The 20,700-nt window shown below is 45.0% G+C and overlaps 1 protein-coding gene across 2 annotated transcripts in view; it reads right to left on the bottom strand.

Moving 5' to 3' along the window:
* MORC2 (MORC family CW-type zinc finger 2) overlaps positions 1-20,700 on the bottom strand; it is a 43,070-nt gene that overhangs the window by 12,029 nt on the left and 10,341 nt on the right. For both annotated transcript variants that reach the window (XM_005567576.5, XM_005567577.5), the window contains exons 3-15: positions 19,168-19,202; positions 12,734-12,802; positions 12,105-12,195; positions 8,783-8,891; positions 4,632-4,791; positions 4,411-4,522; positions 3,956-4,081; positions 3,281-3,360; positions 2,497-2,579; positions 2,169-2,254; positions 938-1,078; positions 688-842; positions 456-584 (exon numbers count right to left, since the gene is read on the bottom strand). In XM_005567576.5, the coding sequence (XP_005567633.3) occupies positions 456-584; positions 688-842; positions 938-1,078; positions 2,169-2,254; positions 2,497-2,579; positions 3,281-3,360; positions 3,956-4,081; positions 4,411-4,522; positions 4,632-4,791; positions 8,783-8,891; positions 12,105-12,195; positions 12,734-12,802; positions 19,168-19,202 (1,376 nt within the window). The remainder of the gene's footprint in view (positions 1-455; positions 585-687; positions 843-937; positions 1,079-2,168; positions 2,255-2,496; positions 2,580-3,280; positions 3,361-3,955; positions 4,082-4,410; positions 4,523-4,631; positions 4,792-8,782; positions 8,892-12,104; positions 12,196-12,733; positions 12,803-19,167; positions 19,203-20,700) is intronic.

Raw genomic sequence — 20,700 nt, 5'->3', positions numbered from 1 at the left:
CACACTTCGCAGGCAAAGATCTTCACTCAGGCTCCAACTCTGCCTATCCTTAGAGAATGCTAATTCTTCTCAAGGACACTGATTCCAGGAAGGATAGAAACTTAACATGGTGGACTCTTAACACTTCCAGCCCCTCTCCCTCCTTTATCAGGATCCTGGCCCAGTCATCCACGCACACCAGAAGCCATGTGGTACCAAACCAAGTAAGCCTGGCCTGGCTGCAGCTGGAGAGGTCTGGGAGGACAGATGACCTTCTTTCTCACACAAGAGGGACAGGTGAAACTCAGCAAAGCCTCAAGACTGCGCTCACAGGGCCAGCACCAAACAGACTTGGATCCCTGGTGGGACTGTAAGTCCATGAATGTCAGTCAAGTTAGGAGGCTGGCAGGAAGATGGAGAAAAGAAGCTTGCGGGCTGATAGAAATGAGTCAGGGGGATCCAACCACACAACTCACCGCACTGGATGGTGGTAGGGATTTCCATAGCTCTCCGGCGTTTGTAACGCAGCTCGCTGGATGGGGGCTGGTTCCAGTTGGCAGAGAGGTAGCCAAACTCATCCCAGAACTTGATGATTCCCCGCTGGGCTGGAAAGCAAACACCCACACATCATGTTAGGAGCCAGCCTCTCTCTCTCCCTACATTCAGGTGAAGAGAAAAGGCAGAGGCCCAGCAGCCCAGTCCCATTACCAATGGCAATGTCCTTCCAATACTGCGCCAGGTGTTCCCCCATTGCTCGGAGCAGGTGCCGGTACTCCTTGGCATCAGCAAAGTCCTGTTTGTTGTGTGTAGGCTCCAGGACTAGGTAGGGCACATCAACAACCCCAACAACCCCGCCGCATGCCCTACAAGGAGAAAGAGAACAAGCTCTGTCACCCCACTGGCAACACCCTCCTGCCAACTATCCTGGGCTAGACAGCTCTCCGTGGGTAGTACTCACATGCCCCCTTCCAGCTGTGGGCCCACTTTCTCATACATTTTGATCAGCCGGCTACAGTTGTAGATGAACATGCCATCCAGGTCCCGGTGTTCAATGTTGACCCCAAAAACAAAATTCAGTTCCTTAGGTTCTTTAAGTGCTCTAAGAAGACAAAAAAATTCAAGCAGATCTACACATCAGCACACAAGCATCATGGTGTTTAAGATGTGTTAAGCTTAAGCTTAAACTTGAGACATGTTAAGCCAAAAGTTTTGTATCTCCATTCAATGTGTAACCTGTTAGACTTGATACAGACATGCGCTGGGCACCAACTCGAAGCATCTCTAATTAAAAACATGAATGTGACTTTTTGGCAACAGGGACGGGTATAAATATGAATGGGTTATTATGAAGCTGCTGCAAATCTGTGCAAAGACAATTATATGGTGGAATAAACAAGAGGTTATCGTCATACCTTCCCCCAAATTCCACTAGTATGACAGTAAATTATTATTATTTTAAAAGGTAAAAATTCACAAGAACAATAAGCATGTGCAAGAAGACACCATCATGTGATTACTGTCAACAAACTCTTGGAGCTGAAAAGCAGATGGATGAGAAGTGGACTGACTTGGAGAGAAGAAACCTGAAACCCATGCCTGCGCCAAGGAGGCCAACAAGAGGCAAAACTGTAAATCAAGCCACAGAGTCCAAAGTGGATCCAGACATGGAGGTGGGACAAGCAGATAACTTAATGATCCAGGACAAAGGATGGTTCTAAATGTAAAAGTATACAACACTCAATCTCCAGCATTATTCTACATATGTAACCACTGAGGAGAAAATGAGTATGACAAAATACATACGTAACATAAAAACTAGGGTAGTATCACCAGGTGGTAGAAGTATAAGGGAGTTTTAAAATGTTATTCCTTAAACATTTTATATTTTTCAAGTTTTATACAATGAGCATTTTATATATCCTTTAAATGAAAAGAAATCAAAAGGGAAAAAAAAGTAAGACAGTGCCAAAGGATGGTTTGGTGCTCGATCCGAGGCTGTCAGCCCTGCCCTGTCTTTATGACTCAAGAAAGGGCTGAGAGCTCAGATTAAGACCTCCCTCCTGCAGGGGGCATTTAACAAGCATTTGGCATTAAAACAAAGCAGTCCTGGTGACAGAATAGCAACCTATCAATAATCAGTCCAAAAGCTATGTCAGTTTAAAAGATCCAAGACCAGGCCTGGCACTCACCGCTGCTTGGCCTCCTTGATCCTCTTCTTGACATCAGCTTCTCTGCGCAGAGTGATGGCTGTGTTCTGGACCTGTCGCAACATCACCTGCACACACATTGGCATCAGGTGAGAGGAGGAGGCACCCTGGGCCACAGCAGGGAATATTGAAACATGACATCTAAAACTTCTCAATTTATCTCAAAGATGTGGAAATTTACTTCTTTCTACAGAAAATGGCCCTCACTGGGGACAAACTCAAAAGCTGTGTTTTACTTGACCAGGCTCATGGGACATGGGCTCCTAATGCCAGAAACGCTGGAGAACAGCCACCTGGGCCAGGACCTTACCCTGGAGTCCCGCGTGAGGTCTCCCCCTAAGCGTACTTCTAACGTCCGAGCTTTGCTCTCCGCCTCCCGCGCCTTCTCTTCAGCTGAAACCCAGAAGAGAACATGGAAAGGAATGCAAAGCTTCAAAACTCTTGGTCATCCCTCCTGGATCCACAGTACTGGACAAGAAGTGTGTATACCACCAAGGAAAAGAAGAGGTGGGGGAGCTATGACTGATGAGCAATATGAGGGCAGCCTCTGTGCCTGGACTGCAGTTAGTTGCAGAAGGAAAATCTAGCATTCAAACCTATCATAGAGGCCCCAAGGAAACTTTACAAATGAACCAGAACAGGTTTTAAAAAAAAACACCTAAGGCAACCAGTTAAATGCTCAGCAAGAGCTGGAAGCTAAAGAAGTCTTCAGCCAATCATTCGCCAACAAGCAGTCGAGAAACCCTGAGAAGCCCTGAACAGCGAGACAGCCCTTGAGATGTTTGCCCTGAAGTCAGGAAAAGCAATTTCACAAGTATTTGGGTCAGAGGACTGAGTGGGATAAGCCAAAGAGTTGACACTTTTAGGCCCTATAAATGGCTGAAGAAGAGAAAGTGGAGTCTAGAAAGAAGAAATGCTGAGGGAGTTGGCCTGTAGGGAAAGGGGCTGAAAAGGAACTGAACTATGCTTCAGGAGACCAGCCTTGTCCCTGAGCTGTGGACTCAGCCTTTTCCTGGAACCCCACTTTGCCGACAAGCAGCATACCCCAGATGCACCCCTCCCCCACCCCACTCCTGCACCCAGAGTGGCATTACCAATCCTTGCTACGTGCTCTGCTTTCTTCACCTCCTGCTCGGCACGGGTCTTGAAACGGCTTGACGTGTACTTGTACATCCTGATCAGTAGAAAAAGCAAGCTGAGAGCCCACGCAACAGTGGGGCAGGTGGCACACCCAAGCACAGGAAGCACCCTGTCTTCCTGCCTCCTCCTAAGCTATGCTGTCCTGGCCCCTCGCGATGAGACAAATCCAAGCTCAATTCAGCAAAAAGATGCAATTTCTTATTCCACTTGCCCTTAGCCTCCGGCTGTCTTTGATAAGCAACCTCACCATTCACCAGGGGTGTCATTCATCCCACAGCAGAAACAAACCTCGGGAATAAGCCAAGCCCACTGCTTTCCTATATAGTGCCTAAAGGCCCCTTGGCCCTGAAGCCGAGAGACTCAGACAGCTCACTGTGCCAGGCAGGGCACCCTCCCTGTCACAGAGGCACACACACTCAATGAGCTTAGCAAGCCACCTCCACAGCTGACCTGTCCCTCCCCTAGGACCCAGAACTGACCCCGTGACCAATCACAGGCAACTTAAAGCCCCAAACGTAGTCAGCACTGCCAGAGCCTCTCATACAGTATCCCTCCAACAATGCCCCAGAGGAACGCGGCCACATCCTCAACCCATGGGAGACAGCAGGCCAGGGTGCACTGGCCCCTACCTGGGCTTGTACAGGCAGCACGAGAGCCTCTTGGTCTGCACCTTGTGCCCATGGATGAAGATCCTCATCCGGGGATCAATATAGAGCACAGCGGCATAGGCACGGAATGAGCGCCGCTCTGGCTTCCTGGAGAAGGCAAGAACAAAGAAGTGCTGTCACCTGCTCCACAACAGGGCTGACCAAGGGCACAACATCCTCTCTGCAGGCTCTCCACCTTTCCATGTTAGGTACTGACTTCTCTTGCTGCCCTGAACCGGTGCTCCCTTAGTGTGAGCACATCCCGCCCCTCTCACGTCCTCAGCACAGGTACCCCACAGGCAACTGACCTCGCCCTACATACTACCGTACCACAGAACACTGGGCAATGAATGTGCTCTCCCCTCTTTCCCTGAAGCTAGCTCCTGAGAGCACAAACGCCAGTTCCAGGGCCTCCCTCCCTTCCCAGCCACACTCACGTGCCCTCTGGGGACGTCTCTGCCATCTGGATATCTCTTGGATTTGAGATTATGTCTAGTTCTGGCTCTCCATTATCCATGAGTTTGAGATTGAAGATGATCACCAATGTTCCTGAGAAACAGAAATCCTTTGTCCTGCCAGATCCCCCGGCCCACCCCTACACCACTTGTGATTCTGGAGCTCCCAGATTCTAGGGGCTACAGGCTCAAAGCCTACTTACCACTGTCCCCAGGAATCTTCATAAATTGGGTCATCACTTCCTCCTCAGTGCGGAAGGGAGAGTACTTGTAGATGAGTTCTGTCTCAATGGCAAATTTCTCTACATTGTCTGTGACAGGCTCCCGGGTCCGAGCATTCCAGGTGGGCAGTGGGACTATCACCTGTGGAGTAAACATGAGCAGGCACTTTAAGGGAAGCCCCAGAACAGCCTTCCTCCCACATGTGCATCTCTCTTGTGTCTCCCCATAGTAGCTCCACACTGCCCTGTAGGTGAGGCCCAAGCTCCACAGCCTGGCACCAGAGGCTCTGTGGGCTTCAGGGCCTCTGCCTCTTCCCAAGACTCAGCCACACAAGACTACTTCCTTCAGGATACGCTGGTTTATGTGCTTAGGGTCTCTGCATGAGAAGTTCCCTGCTTGGGATGTCTCTGGTCATTTTCTTAATTTGGTAAAAATTCTACTCTTACCACTAAGGAAAATATATTTGCAATTATCTAGTGAATCAGTAAATACACATAACATAACCTAAAACTCAGCAGTTCCACTCCTAAGTACATAACTTAGGAGAAACTTTTGTACATATGTACCAGTAAACATGTACAAAAATAACCCAGGCCGGGTGCAGTGGCTCATCCCTGTAATCCCAGCACTTTGGGAGGCCAAGGTGGGTGGACTGCCTGAGCTCAGGAGTTCGAGACCAGTTGGGGCAACACAGTGAATCCCCGTCTCTACTAAAATACAAAACATTAGCTGGGTGTGGCAGCGTGCACCTGTAGCCCCAGCTACTCGGGAGGCTGAGACAGCAGAATTGCTTGAACCTGGGAGGCGGAGGTTGCAGTGAGCTGAGATCGCACCACTGCACTCCAGCCTGGGCAACAGAGCAAGACTCCATCTCAAAAATAGATAAATAAGTAAATAAAAATAACCCAAATATCCATTCTAGAGTGGCCAAATTAAACAGTACAATGGAATACTACATAGTGATACAAATGAACTGCTTTTAGCATCAACATGGATGAACATCATAAACACAGTGTTACATGAAATAGGATACAAAAAATACCTACAGTAAGAGTCCATTTCTAAAAAATTCACAAATAGGCAAAACTAAACTATTATTTAAGAATGCATACAAGGGTGATAAACTATAGTGAAAACGAAAGAAATCATTATCACAAAAGTTACCTGAAGACAGTTCCTTCAGGGGCACAACAAGAAATGACTGATGAGGGCACACAGGACACTTCTAACATCAGTCTGTGATGGTGGCAACACAGGTGTTGGCTTTAAAATTGTCCTCTGAACTGCACAAATATTTCAATACTCTCTTCCATTTATGTGGAATTTAATTTTAATAATGTCTAAGTGATGTTTTAAAAAATCCTACTCTTTCTTCAAAAACCCAACCTCATATGCCACTTCCCCAGAGGCTCCTCCCTCCGTGGTTATGAGGCCGCAGACCTTGCAGAGCTCTGCAGAGCAAGCCAGGCTAGGTACCTCAGGGGTTCAAACCCTTTGGAAAAAGGGACTTTGTAACAAGTGCTGGGGTGATAAACCGTTAAGAGTCTGAGACATTTTGCCGGTTTTTTTTTTTTTTTTGAGACGGAGTCTTGCTCTTGTTGCCCAGGCTGGAGTGCAATGGCATGATCTCGGCTCACTACAACCTTCGCCTCCCGGGTTCAAGTGATTCTCCTGCCTCAGCCTCCCAAGTAGCTGGGACTAGGCGTACACTGCCATGCCCTGCTAATTTTTGTATTTTTAGTAGAGACGGGGTTTCACCATATTGGTCAGGCTGGTCTTGACTGCGTGATCTGCCCGCCTCGGCCTCCCAAAGTGCTGGGATTATAGGCGTCAGCCACCGCGCCCAGCCCATTTTGCTGGTTTCTAAGAAGCTTTGTGCTGCAAGTATTCAACCCAAGGGCTGGTCTGGACACATTCCTCCTCAGCTGAAAATGATCTTATTTTGAAATCTTGGCTGAGTTTGCACTAGAGTCCAGTCCAAAATAGCGACCTTCTAGCACCAAGTAAGGAAAAAAATCTCAACCTAGCCTCTCCACCAGGGGAACTGAGTTCCATTTGTGTTCTATAAACCTGTACCTCACTCTACGCCTCCCATTCTTCACAGCAGTCCCAGGTGACAATGGCATCACTTTAAACATTGGCGTTCACTCCCATGGGCACCCCATCCCTCCCCTCAGGAACACTTCTCCTTTAGTTTCAATGGTACCACTTGCCCAGTTTTCTTCCTACCTTTCTGGCTACCCCTTTGTCCCTTTGGCCCTCTTCTCCTCTCCCCGACCTTTAGATATTGGCATGCTCTGGGTCCCAGGTCCTCTTCTCACTCTATTCTCTCCATTAGGTGACCTCATTTGCTACCAAGAATCCTGAAGCCCCAAGACTTCACCCAAACGCCAGACCCAGACTTCACTTTGCATGTCCAGAAGAAACTTACTCTTCCCCTCCATACTTCCCCTCTTCATTCTTCCCAACTCCAGAGACCCCACTCCCCAACTGCCACAGCAGAACCTATGAGTCATCCATGACTCCTACCCTTCACTTTCGCCTTCTACTAATCAATCAATCATCAAATCTGTGGGTCCCACATCCTAAGGAGATGGAAACTCCATGTATTTCTCTCACCTCCCTTGGGCGAGTACCACCAAGCTACACAGAGCCTGGGCCTCTCAACTGGAACACTTCAACACTCACCCTAACCTTTCCAACCCAATCACCACACAATCGCCACATGGACCTTCTTAAAAGAATCTGATACTAGCATATCCTTGTTTAATAAAGCCCCACACATTCATCAAGGCCCTGAGGTCGAGCCTAACTTGGCCCTCTTTGATCTTCAAAGGCCACCACCTTTCTCCAGGTGGCCCTGCAGCCAAGTCCCCTCCCACAGCCCTCAGGGCCTTAAGCAGGCTGCTTCTACTGACTTCTATACCCTCCTGTCACCATCCTCAGTCCTATATCAGGAAACATTCCTGAAAACCCCAACCCAGGCTGTATTTTCCTGTCCTACTTCTCCTAGAAGCCTGCTCTTTCCAGCTGCCACGCTTCTCTCAAGTATGCAGAATGAACTCACATACCACACCAAAAATGCAAACAAACCCACTGGCTTGCTATGTAATGATGGAAGGCCTACCATTCCCTACCTGAATAAGTTTGCTATGATTAAGGCTCAGATCTAAACAGAACCAGAACAAGTTTCATCACAGCTAATCAACACAGATGAATTAAATTGTAAGTTTGAATTAAACTACCTGCTTCTGTGGAAGTTGTGGATTTCTTTCTACAGAACCTCTTAGCCCCCTTCCTTCAAGCCCTGGCCTCCATGTCTTAAATAAGAAAGGAGATAAGAGCCCAGTCTGAGGCTGGCTAGACCACAGAGCTGCCCTGATCCCCGACAATGATGGGGCACAGACCTCACCAGAAACAGCTCTGTAGATATCTGAGCCACAAGGACAATCAGCCAAATATGTGTTTAGCTTACACAGTCAATTACCAAAATGATTTAAACTCAGAATATTCTGGATTCATTAGTCCTTCCTTCCAGCATAGCAATAATCACTGGGGCTGTGTAGCAGCTATTCCCAAGGTGAGACCCAGAGCATCAGCTCTATTTTCCTGTTTTCCATACACTCACCTGCTTTACTACCTGCCCAGGCTCTCTCTAGGTATCTGAGTCATAGTTTCTGACATAGAGTAACACATTTTCTCAAAAGGAAAATGAGCTCATAGCACATTCCACAAAATCACCATCAAATAGGAAAGACACACGATCAGAGAAGCCCAAAATACTTCCCCTGATAAAACAATTCTCCACGGTAACACTCCCCCCAAGATGGAATTCAAGTGGCAGATCTAGAGGAGCTGCAAATCCAACTCTTAATTCCTGCCACTTGACAGTCTCATTATCAAAAACAGTTGTTCTCTGAAGTGCTCTGAGATTTTGCTTCCTCTCACATTAAAGTTATCTACCTTAACCCCTCAACCAATTCATCCAGCCAGCTAACTGACTAACAGTTGGGGGAATGTGCTCCAATCCCGCAACCCCAAAGAGTCTAGCATTGCAAACAACCTATGAAAACTGCCTGCGGATACTCAGGAAATGGGGACTGGTGATTCAGACCATGAGGATGGGACCTACTTCATCAATGCCTTCTTCCTCATGAAAGGTGCGAGACAGGAAGAGGCAGGTCATGGTGTCTTCCTTCTTGGTGAACAGGATAAAATCCTTCCCAATGCGCATTGAGCCCCTGAAAAGGAAGCAGAAATATGTTATTCTCTCCTAAAGGCCTCCCCAGGTCCCAGGACTGTGCACTGAGTTCCATAGCCCTTATTCCCTCTCCATCCCCCAACACTCCTTGCTCTGCTTTTCCACAGGCCTGTAACTCCTTAGTCTTTACTTACAACTTTCTCAACCACACCATACAGGGCAGGCTCATGGCAGACCACGAGCCCCAGGTTAGTCTCACTCCCCGCCACAACACTAAAGAGTAACCCTGCTGTCTTTGAGCTCTGGGTTCATCCCAGCCACAACAGGTGCTGTGCCCTCTGACTGTACCACCATCAGACTTTAGTAGCTGGTACCCTCAACACGTCATCTTCCATGCTGACCACACCCAGTTCCCACCATGTCCTTCCTCAGCTGACACAAACTCCCCTCCATTCACGAAACAGCAGCAGCACTGTCAAGTGAAAAGCCCAGTGCCTATACTCACAAGCCTGAAAAAACGCCAGTATGAACCCAAGGCGCAGCTAATAAAATATAATTCTTGACCACCAGGATTCAAGGATGCCTGTAATTAGCTCAGCTCATGTCCAATAACTAGAGCCATCTCCTGTCCCAGAATTGTTTTGCCACCTCAAGCTCATTATGACACAGGCAGCTCCCTGCTTTTGGATGCAACTGGTTTCTGGGAACTGTGCCTTGAGGCTGATTTCCAAAAGGCAAAAGTCTGAATGGAATCAACTGCTTCCTTCCTCTGTTTGGCCACGTTAAGCCAGCTAAGGGGCAGGCAGAGACAGGCCTTTCCAGGCAATGCAGGGCAGGGCAGAAGTGTGAAGCACCAGCACAGGGACTGCTCTCTGAACAATGGGGCTGTTCAGCTCCTTTCTTCCAGCAGCTTCTGGGGCTTTATGGCTATTATCTCATTAGTCTTCATAACACTCCAGGGAGATGATGGAGGTGGAAAGCCTCATTACTCTCTTCTGTGTACCAATACAAACCAGACTGGCATGCCAAGCACACAAATGAATGTCATGCCCCATTTCCCCACTCAGGAAAACTCCCAGGACACTATTCAAAGATACCCTGGGGGCTGCCAAGTCCTAGTTCTCCTCCTCCAGTACCCAAAGTGCTGGCAATGCTCCTTGCCCTGACAATTTCACACACCACCTCCTCCTCCTTCTCTAAAGCATATGGGGAGCAAGTAAGGCACGTTATCTTGCCTTCTGTCAAAGCATGCCCTTGCCCTAATTTGGCAAAAACTCTCACTTTGTGCCTCTATCTTCCTTCTGTCTTTGATTCTGACCTTAGCCTCTGAATAGCAAAAGGCCCAAACATCACTTCTCTACTGGCTTCCTTGCTTCTCGGCCCTATTCTCCCCACAAATCACCTTCTCCTGAAACTTAACTTCTGAACTGGTTTCAAGATGATTTGATTGTCTACTCTGAACACTAGATGGCTCCATCTCAATGGGACCTTCACAAAAGTCTTCCCCTGAAATATGCTAATAACACTCTCAACTTCTATACACTTTCCTTCCCAGTCTGCTAACCACTTTCAGAGTCACATTTCATTTGCTTCAGAACCTCACTCTGAAAGGACAATGTCAGAGATTAGAACCCCATTTTCTAGATAAAGAAACAGACATTCAGGAAGGTGAAATGGCTTGCCTGAGGCCATTAAGAAACAGACATTCAGAGAGGTGAAATGGCTTGCCTGAGGCCACAGAACTGACAGAACCAGGTAGGAGGAGGCTGACCTACAATCTAGATGAAAAGTCAGGGCCTCCCCTGATTCTAAGAGACCTCAGTTTTGGGGGATTTAGATCACCTGCATCAGAATCATATGATTACAGGTGATTCATTTCATCTGTGAAAAACAGATTCCTAGCCCCTACCCAGATCCAATGAATCAGGCCAGCAATCTGTCATGGAAACATCACAGGAGGAGAAATAAAGGCAGAAACCAGGCTCTCACAGCAACAATAGCATGTAATTATTAACCTACTTGGCATGCATTATCATCTCAATTTACAAAGGAGGAAGCTGAGGCTTAGAGACGTAGTAGCTGAAGTGAGATTTGAACCTTAGTTTGTCATTTAAGTGAAATGCACAGCAGCTCCATTTTGCAGTCAGAAAGACCTGGTTTCTACCCTAGCGCTCTACACATAGGCATTTTTATGTCTTTGGGAAAGTAACTTCACCCCTATAAACCTCAATTTCTTCATCTGAAAATGAGAATAATAGTACCTACAACCTCATAGGGCTATCATGAGGATTAAATGAGATCATTCGTGTGCCTGGCACATGATTACAGTGCCTGGCACATGATAAGGATCTGTTATTACCATTTGGTTCCTGCCCTGAAAGAAAAATCACAAAGTCCAGGTACCAGGTCCTGCTTTCTTCGGATGTACTCTCTTTCTTCTCCATACACCCAAAGCACACTGCACATAAGGCCCAACTGATGCTGCTGACTGATCAAACCACCACCCTCCCTCAAACACAACACGTTTCCACAGCAAGACTGGAAACGTGACTCACAATTCCATTTGCACAAACTCCAATTCCACTAAATCTTATTCCATCCAAAGGTATGTACAGCTGGAAGTGAGCATTTCAGAAATAGAAACCTTTCTCTTGGGGCTTCACTCAAAACCAGAACAACACATTCCAAACACTAACCAAGTGGGAACCAAGCCTAAGAAAAAGTCCCATGGGATTTGAGGACATTAGGTAGGACCCTGCTATACGGGCCTTGCAGTACATTTAGCATCCTCTGGGACCGAGGGCTCACATCTCTCTTCCTTACCCTGGATCCCCAGTGCCTGGCACAAAGCATGACATGTAGCAGGTGCTCAGGGAACACAGCTGCACAGTAAGGCAACCCCTTCATCATCTCAGATACATCCCAACACCACAAGAGAATCACTCACATCCTTGACTACATGGTAAAAATAAGAATTTTCAACAGGACAGGTGCAGTTCTAGAGCACAGTGCCAAGAGAAACGTACAGCCTCTCCTGCCCTGTTTTTGGATGTTCATACTTTTCAATCTATGGAGCAAACTCACCTGGGAACAGCTGGTAAGCTACTCCAAAAACCACACTTTCTGACTTTCTTCCAGTTCCAGAATTACAGTCAAACGACGGACAAGGAGAAGGAAAGTTTTTATCTAAGAGAAGCAGGACAGCACTGCTGGATTTTGTTTGAGCCCTGTGACAAGCTTCTAATATACCTACGATTTTAACCCATTCCCGTACTGCCCAATCTGAGTGGACTCAGGTGTTCGCTTGGCCGACTTTCCAAACTGGATCACACTGGCAGCATCACCTGAAAGGGCAGACACAAGAGAAAGTGAAAAGTTTGCATTTCTTTCCCGGGGTCCTCAAAGTCAAAGGTCTGAGCCTTGTTAAATCCAAGCAGGGTGTGTGTCTACTGAAAATCTCTCTCCAAGGAAATTCACTACCATGAAGCAAATGGAGGCACAGCTTTGCCTGGCCTGTCGATACCTCCATCACTGTGACCTATGTTCTATTCCCAGAATGTGGTAAGACAGCTAGGGGAGGCCTCCGTAGTTCCAGCTCGAGAATGTTGTGCAAGCTGATAAATACAACGCCAAGAGACAGGTAATCTGATTGACTTAAGATTGCCTTTCAGATCCTATCTTCCATGTTAAGACAAGACCTGGCAAATACATTAATAGAATTAAGCCTGAGATGTTGCAACAGACTTCTTACTCCCCAGGTAGATCTTCTAGACATAACATTGCAGGCAACAGAAAAACAAGTTCACATAATAAGTATTTTGTAAAAATGGTTACATCGCCACCCCTCCACCCCCCACACAAAACAACAATCTCATCACTTACTTGGATCCATTCCTGCTCCATCATCCAAAAAGCAAAGCATAAATCCTCCTCGAAGGTCCTCTCGTCTTTCTGTAAAAGAAGCAGCTGCCATTACTGGGCCATTACCCACGAGAGGGTAGCAACATGCCTATGATCAGAAGGCAGATCAATATGAAGCTTGGTCCAAAAAGGTCAGGTCAAGCCTAAGCTTCTACACTAGTGTGAATTAAACTTCAGGGTCCTTAAGGTTGCAAATTCCCATCCAAGGTTCTCCAATGCTTTCTAGTTCATGACAAAGCTTGGGAGAATCTATGAAGGCAGGAATATCTGGTCTAGCATCTAATCACACCTGCCACCACTGAATATGCACATACCTCACACATATCTCAATCATCCTATCCTTCTGCTGGCTCCACCTGGATTACTATCACTTCTGCCCTATGCCATAGACCCCAAGCACTAAAGTACTCCAACTACTATACCCCGTACCTTATCAATACTGCTCAAACTCAACAGGATGCCTCCTTTGTGAATTAAGTCTGGGGTAGCCTTCAAAGTGATGAAACCAGACATGGTATGGGCACAGCAGTGGAAGCTGCTATCTAAAAGATGAAATACTGTGTCTATACATGACCATCCCCAGGTTGACTGGCATTCTGGGCTATCTGCATTTACTGTCATATCCCCTGCTAGCTATGGTCCTTGAAAGGGCTCCCAACCCAATAGTGAGAAGGCGCATGGTGCAGTGGGAGGTGCCTGGTTCCTAGCTGGACCTGCCTGATGGGAAGAGGGAATGGTCCTTTGACAGTAAGATGCACAGCAGCTGTGGCAGGGTTTCCTGGCCAACAGAAAAGGAACACAATAAACTATGGTTGCCATTCCAGGGAAAAGAACCTCTTCTCTGAGCAGTTCTCTTCTGCAGCAGCAAGTGGTAACTGAAAGTGGCCTGGGTCCAAGCATGTCATGGTCAATGGAGAAGCAATTCCCAAATATGGAAACAGGCTATACTAGTTTCCAAGGTGCCTTTTGTCCCAATGATGAGGACTAGGTGAGCAAAAGAGAAACCAGCCTTGGAATCAAGGAAGTTGGCAGACATGAAGAAGAGAAGGATGTGACGCAGAGGTATAGGCAGGAGACCCACACAAGCCAAGCAAGTCAACTTCCCATATAGATGCTGTTCAGTCTACTGACTGGCACGGGGACAAAGGTAGCATTTCTAAGAGGAAAGAGGTCTGTGTAAGGTACTACAGGGGTAAGCCCAAGGCTGCTCTGGAGCCTGGTCCCTGATGATTTTTTAATCTCCCCCAAGCTTCAGTTCACCAATTTTGTACAACTATCTAAGCTGAGAAATCTGTTTTAAATGCTCTTTGTCCTTTCTTCAGGCTAAAAATTCAAGTGAGTAGGGACGGTCCCCTGTTAAACAGACTATTAACGTAAATTAAAATGCTAAAATGCCTTTTTTTTTTTTTTTTTTTTTGAGATGGAGTCTTACTCTGTCACCCAGGCTGGAGTGCAATGGCATGATCTCAACTCACTGCAACCTCTGCCTCCCAGGTTCAAGCGAGTCTCTTGCCTCAGCCTCCAGAGTAGCTTCAGCAAGGCTATAAACCACAGAGATTTTCAAGTACCACTCAGTGTTCAGGAAGCTGAACATTAATCACAAGTGCTTCTTGAAAGTACAAGGGTGAGGATCTTCCTGGAGGTACTATTGGTTAGATAAAATTTATCCTGGTGGCAGTGCCTCTAATCAGAGTTTGGAGAATCCAAATGAGATGTGGCAATCAAGAACAAGTACACTAAAAGTCCAAAAAGCTTCAAAATTTCCATCTGGAGGACACCAAGTGTCATATGGAGACTCAAACTGGGTCAGATACAGAGAATGGTAAAAGCAGCATTCTAAACCTAGCCAAGAGCCATTTGCGGTACACTACAGTCATAAAATGTGCATGAAGACTCTGCTTTGGGATCTAGAAATTGATTCAAGCGAAGCACCTCTGAAAAGTTCCAAGGACTACTGGCATTCTTTGGACACTGCCTAAGAAGTTACTTTCTAGGCCCTTGTGTTAGGACAGAACTCTCAGGCTGCTTTAGCACACAATCATCACTTAACAGTGGGGCTGGCATCCTTTTCTGGCTCAAGGACTTCATTTCAAAGCTTTTTTGTGTAGTTTAAAGGGTTAAGAGATGACACTAGGGGGATCCTCCTGGCTACATAGTATAACTGACAGCCTGTAAATGGCTAGTAGTGTCTAGGTCCATGGTCACATGCAATACTGCCTCAGGAACAAGACTAAGACAGCATTGACTTCTTCAACTGTAAACAGACAGTGTGGTCTCTTCACCTTGTTCTAATGCTTACGCCAATCACTTGTTTATTTAATGACTACTTAAGTGATCAGCTCTTCTGTGCCTGGTTATGATGAGGACATGGGCAGTGAATAATACAGATGGGATCACTGTCTTCACAGAGCTTACAGTCTAATGGATTCTACTGCCTGCAGCAGATAAGCTAGGAAGTAAAGGAGAGAGGGGTTTAAGCTGAAGGAAGCTGAGAAAAGTATTGGCTAGAGCAAAATGTAGTATGGCTAAGAATTATCCAAAGAGCTTGTGAAAATACAGATTCTGGGCTCCCCTTGGAGAGTCTAGGTAGGTCTGAGGTGGGGCATTTGCATTTCTAACAAGTTCTAAGACGATATTGACAACGTCTGTGGGTGGACCACCCTTTGAGAAGCACTAAACTAGAGCAAGCAAGAACTTGAAGGCTTCCTTGCTCAAAACTATCTCCTCATATATTCCACCATAGAGAAAGATTCCTATCACCTGATATTTAATCAGTCAACTAAGTGATATCTGAAGCCTCCAAAGATAAAGGAGGGGGAATTCTGGATGAAGAAGAGTCTAAACAGCTGGAGGTTGTATGTTCCCTGCCTCCCATCACACATCTTGAAAGCAAGACAGAGAAGGCAAAGCCGAACTGCCTGCTTTGCAGTTGTGCTTCATATCCTGGGAACAGCTCTGTAAGACTGTCAGAGCCAATCTGAAAGTCTGTACATCTCCCAACATGGCCAAGTCTGGCTTCTCCAAGCCAGACATTCCTCATCTAACTCCCCCTGGGAAGAATAAAGAAAGAAAGCAGGAAAAGACAAGAGATGTCAAATGGAGCTATACATCCAAAAGTCAAAGGTGATAAAATAATGGTATCCCTAGGAGAGGCTGTAATAAAATGACATCCAAGTTTTTCGTCATACTCTGCAATCTGTTTGAGCAGTATTAATTGCAGTTTCATTTGCTCCAATTTTCCATGTGTTAATCATTGCCCTGGCATCACAAAAAGGATCTTTCTTCCAAGGAGGTGGCACTACCTACCCCAGAAGGTCAAGAAAGTCAACAAAAACAGTCTGCTTATGACAGGCATATTATGGTCTATAATAATAATAATCCAACTAATAATAATACGCTTTGGGTAAATGAACACCTCTACACTTTGAGAGGCTGGCTCCTTTTTTGCCCTTTTTAGGTTTAAAAACAGTCCTTAAAATGTGACTTTGTGGTAACTTCAAACTACATCTGATGTTTGGGAAGATTTCCAAGTCCAAGTTATCAATTTAGTTTCAGAAGTGGAGATAAGAAAATACTTTCCCCCGTGAACTACCAACAAGAACTTTATAGTATTAAGATTATTACTGGCCACGCGCATTGGCTCAGCCTGTAAGTCCAGCACTTTGTGGGGGGCCGAGGCAGTCGGATTACTTGAGCTCAGGAGTTTGAGACCAGCCGGGGCAACATGGTGAAAAAATATGTATATAAAAATTAACCAGGCATGGTGGTGTGCGCCTGTAGTTCCAGCTGCTCGGGAGGCTGAAGTAGGAGGATCACTTGAGCCCGAGAGGCAGAGGTTGCAGTGAGCCTAGATAGCACACTGCATTCCAGCCTGGGTAAAAAAAAAAAAAAAGATTCCACTGATGATTTATTTCTCCTGTTGAATGTGTTAATAAGGCCCTGTCGTAGAAAAGTGTAGGGTTAAAGATCCCTCAGCCAAGAATCCCAGTCTCCTGGTACTTGAAGTAAATCAAGTCTTTTTCCAAAATGCTATGGTGCTTAGTGCTTCTATCACACCATTTAATCCTTAACTGTCTTGACTGTTCCCTCAAGATCTAGTTATTGTTCTCCAATTATCTGTAGTGCACTAATTGTCTCTCCAATTAAAGATTAAGTTCTTAAAGCAAAGACCCCCATCTCATCCTCCCTGGACTTTTCCCAAAGCATAACAGGAGTTGTACTGAGCACACAATAAAGACACTGGGTCCTTTTCATTTAAATTGAGATCCAACTTCATTCTGAGTGTCAGGAACTAAATTTCCTTACTGAAATTCACCCACCAAGTGTAGTAGGAGAGAGCAGAGATGATCTTTTTTTAAAAAACGTCTTCCAAGAAGACTTGACTGTTATGATTTGTACCTTCAGCATCACTTGAAGAAGAGGCCCATTCTCTGCTTTATCATCTGTGCATTGATTAAATGAGCCCTATTTTTCCAGCGGTAGCTGTTGCCACTCCTGAGAAAGCACACTCAGATGTAAGATACAAGCTTTAGCTTGGAAAGGCACCTCCATCTGGCCTGAGCACTTTTTAAATTTTTTTTATTTTTTTATCTTATTTTATTTTTTTTGAGATGGAGCTTCGCTCTTGTTGCCCAGGCTGGAGTGCAATGGTGCAATCATGGCAACCTCCACCTCCTGGGTTTAAGTGATTCTCCTGCCTCAGCCTCCCAAGTAGCTGGGATTACAGGCATGTACCATTATGCCTGGCTAATTCTGTATTTTTGGTAGAGATGGGGTTTTCCCCATGTTGGTCAGGCTGGTCTCAAACTCCCGACCTCAGGTGTTCTGCCCACCTCCGCTTCCCAAACTGCTGGGATTACAGGCGTTGAGCCACCACGCCCAGCCCTGGCCTGAGCATTTAGTAATCATCTTCTAACATTCTTTACCTATGTGCCCCTATTTCCTGTTACTTTCTTCTAGAAAGAAAAGAAGCCTTATTTTCACCACTTTGGCGGAGCATTTTGAACAAAAGGCTTTCAGAATTGAAGCAGTACGGCTGACTTTTAGCTGCTCTGAGGATTTTCTTTGCTCCAAAGTATAGCAGACATGAGAAATTCATCAAATCTGGAGCAGATTCTTCATAATTATATGACATTAGTGGTTCTGAGAATTACTACTTAGTTGTGTGCTTGTTCCCATTCATCAAAAGGGTCCATGAGAGGGGTTATTTCATTCCCATATAAACATACACACTTTTCAGAACCTAGTCCATGCTACTCAAAATATCACCTCACACATTTCAGAGGATTTCAAAAAAGTCTGTCAGAAAAAAAACACATCATACAAGTCAAACTGTATTTAAAAGCTGTCTTCCGGCCAGGTGTGGGTGGCTCACGCCTGTAATCCCAGCACTTTGGGAGGCCGAGGCGGGCAGATCACCTGAGGTCAGGAGTTTGAGACCAGCCTGGCCAACATGGTGAAACCCTGTCTCTACTAAAAATATAAAAAATTAGCTGGGCGTGGCGGTGGGTGCCTGTAATCCCAGCTACTTGGGAGGCTGACACCAGAGAATCGCTTGAACCTGGGAGAAGGAAGTTGCAGTGAGCCAAGATGTGCCACCACACTCTAGCCTGGGCGACTGGGTAAGACTCCCTCTCAAAAAAAAAAAAAAAAAAAGCTGTCTTCCTCCATTCTGCTTTCAAATTTTTAGTATTCAAATGAGTAAAAAAGGTGCCAGTACAAATACCAGGCAGAAAGCAAACTATTAAAATTAATTAGTTAATTAATTAATTAAAAGGCCAATGACTGTTGCACTTACTCTAGGAAAAGGAGAAGATCTTACTACAAAACAGCAGAGTCAAATAAGCAAAATGAAATAGGATGCTGACAGGTGTAAATTCCAAGCCAAGCAGCCTTCCTTCCTGACACCTCTGAGAACAACTCAGCAAACCTCAGAGCCAATCCAGTTACTGGTATTTGCTGCAACTGATACCAGCAATTCTCCAAGTTGAGACGAGTGCTCACCAAGAGTTCAAAACAAAGTGGCCTCCAACAAGATCTCTCCTTGGCTGCCGGTACCACAAACCTCATTCACCTATTAACTCCCACCAGTAAAATAACTTAGTCATTTCACTCTCTACTGTTCTACTCCATCACTTCCATAACTCTACCGGTAGCTATTTGCACAGATTTGGATACCTTGTGTTAGTTTCTCGAAATTAGTATTCTTGGTTTCTATGCCTGACCAGAGCTGACCATACCTGACTACGGCTGCCCCTTTTCTACCTATGACCTGGAATAATCATGCCATCTTCCCAGGCTCCAGAATCCAGTTGTTTCCAACTTGATTCTTCTTAGGCACAGTAATAAATGCATTAAGATGAACTAGACATTAGAAGGACTAAAGCCTGACTTACCTGCATAAATATCTATTCTGGTGGCATCAGCATCTCTGCAAAGTTAAAAGAATCACGTGAATTAATATGAAATATCAACCATCAAAATGCATAGTGATTTGAGTAGAATGCAGAGTATTTCGAGTCTGTTTTCAGGAAGCCATACAGAAATTCTATATACATTTAGAATTTTTTTACTTTTATACTTGACAACACAATTTTCTTTATATACTTGTAAAACATTTCCAAAGCCCCAAATTACTATAATCACATGACATGGGGCCTGGATATTTTTTTTTAATCCTGATTTTGTGGTAAAAACATCTATAGGATAATCAAGAATATTTCCCTTTATACCCTAAAAAATGATTCAAATATATGTTTTTCTCACTCATTTGATTGCAATCATAAAAAGATGTTCCAATAACTTGTCCATTTTTTCTTCTCAAGATTTTAAGAAAAAAGGAAAACAATAATCTCCCACAAAACCTGTGAAAAATCATCTCGTGGTATACCACCGCAGTCAGCAGACCAATTCCTGAGCCCATAATCTTAACCTCCCTAACCTTAAAAGGAAGCTGGGATACCCCTGCCCCATTAGACTCCAACCATTGGCTGAAGTCATACAGATTTAGTTATCAATGAAGACTTCCATAAAGGCTCAGAAGTAATTTAGTCCAATTCTGCCAATGCAGGCAAAGAAAATGAAACCGTTTCATTGGTTTTACGTGCAAAAAATCCGTGCAGCTCTACATATACCTATTCTCGAATATCTAAAACATTTTCAAATATGAGAGATACTGGCCAAATGTATACACAAGTAGGAACACGTACTTCTAAGAATCTCTATTTTACCATATGATACACAAAAAAGCAGCCTGCCACCGCACATCATGGTCTCACTAAATTAACAAGTGGCAAATTCAAACATAGTTCCATTAACCTATATTTTTTAATTGAATGGAAAAATGACGAGTCAACCAGGATTGAAACAAAATGGGAGTTTTCTGGTTAAACAACTAGCACACTTCCATGAGCAGTCGAGCTAATAACAATAACAAAAGTAATTAGAATAAGTTTATTGTATAGACAGAGGTAAACAGGAAATTATCAGCAAGCACATTAACTGGAGATCTGTTTGAAAGTACTTCTGCTGTCAATTTTCATCCTCTTCTTCCTTCATTAGTCATCAAAACCTGGTCAGTAAATGATATGTCTGAATTTTACATTTGCATTCAGGAGTAAGACTGAGACAATATTTTCCTAATTATAAACAGAATCTTGATATGGACTTGGATTTATATCAGAATTAACCCAAACTTCTATTCAGTCTTACACAGTAACATTTATATGTTTCTATCACTAAGAACTCAGTATAAGACAGTGCTGACCAATGATTCCTTCCAAGCACAGCTGCTAACAATGAAAGACACTGTGATCATTTAGTTATCTGACAAACACACAATTTGAGAAGACACAGAACTTTAGCATAGTTTTAAAGACATTAGATGGTGTACTATCCTGGTAGCACAAATTAAATCAGAGCCTGCCTGT

The sequence above is a fragment of the Macaca fascicularis genome, chromosome 10 (assembly GCF_037993035.2).
Source record: "Macaca fascicularis isolate 582-1 chromosome 10, T2T-MFA8v1.1".
Lineage (NCBI taxonomy): Eukaryota > Metazoa > Chordata > Mammalia > Primates > Cercopithecidae > Macaca > Macaca fascicularis.
Note: the sequence above shows the minus strand (reverse complement) of the source record. Positions and strands in the feature narration are given on the sequence as shown.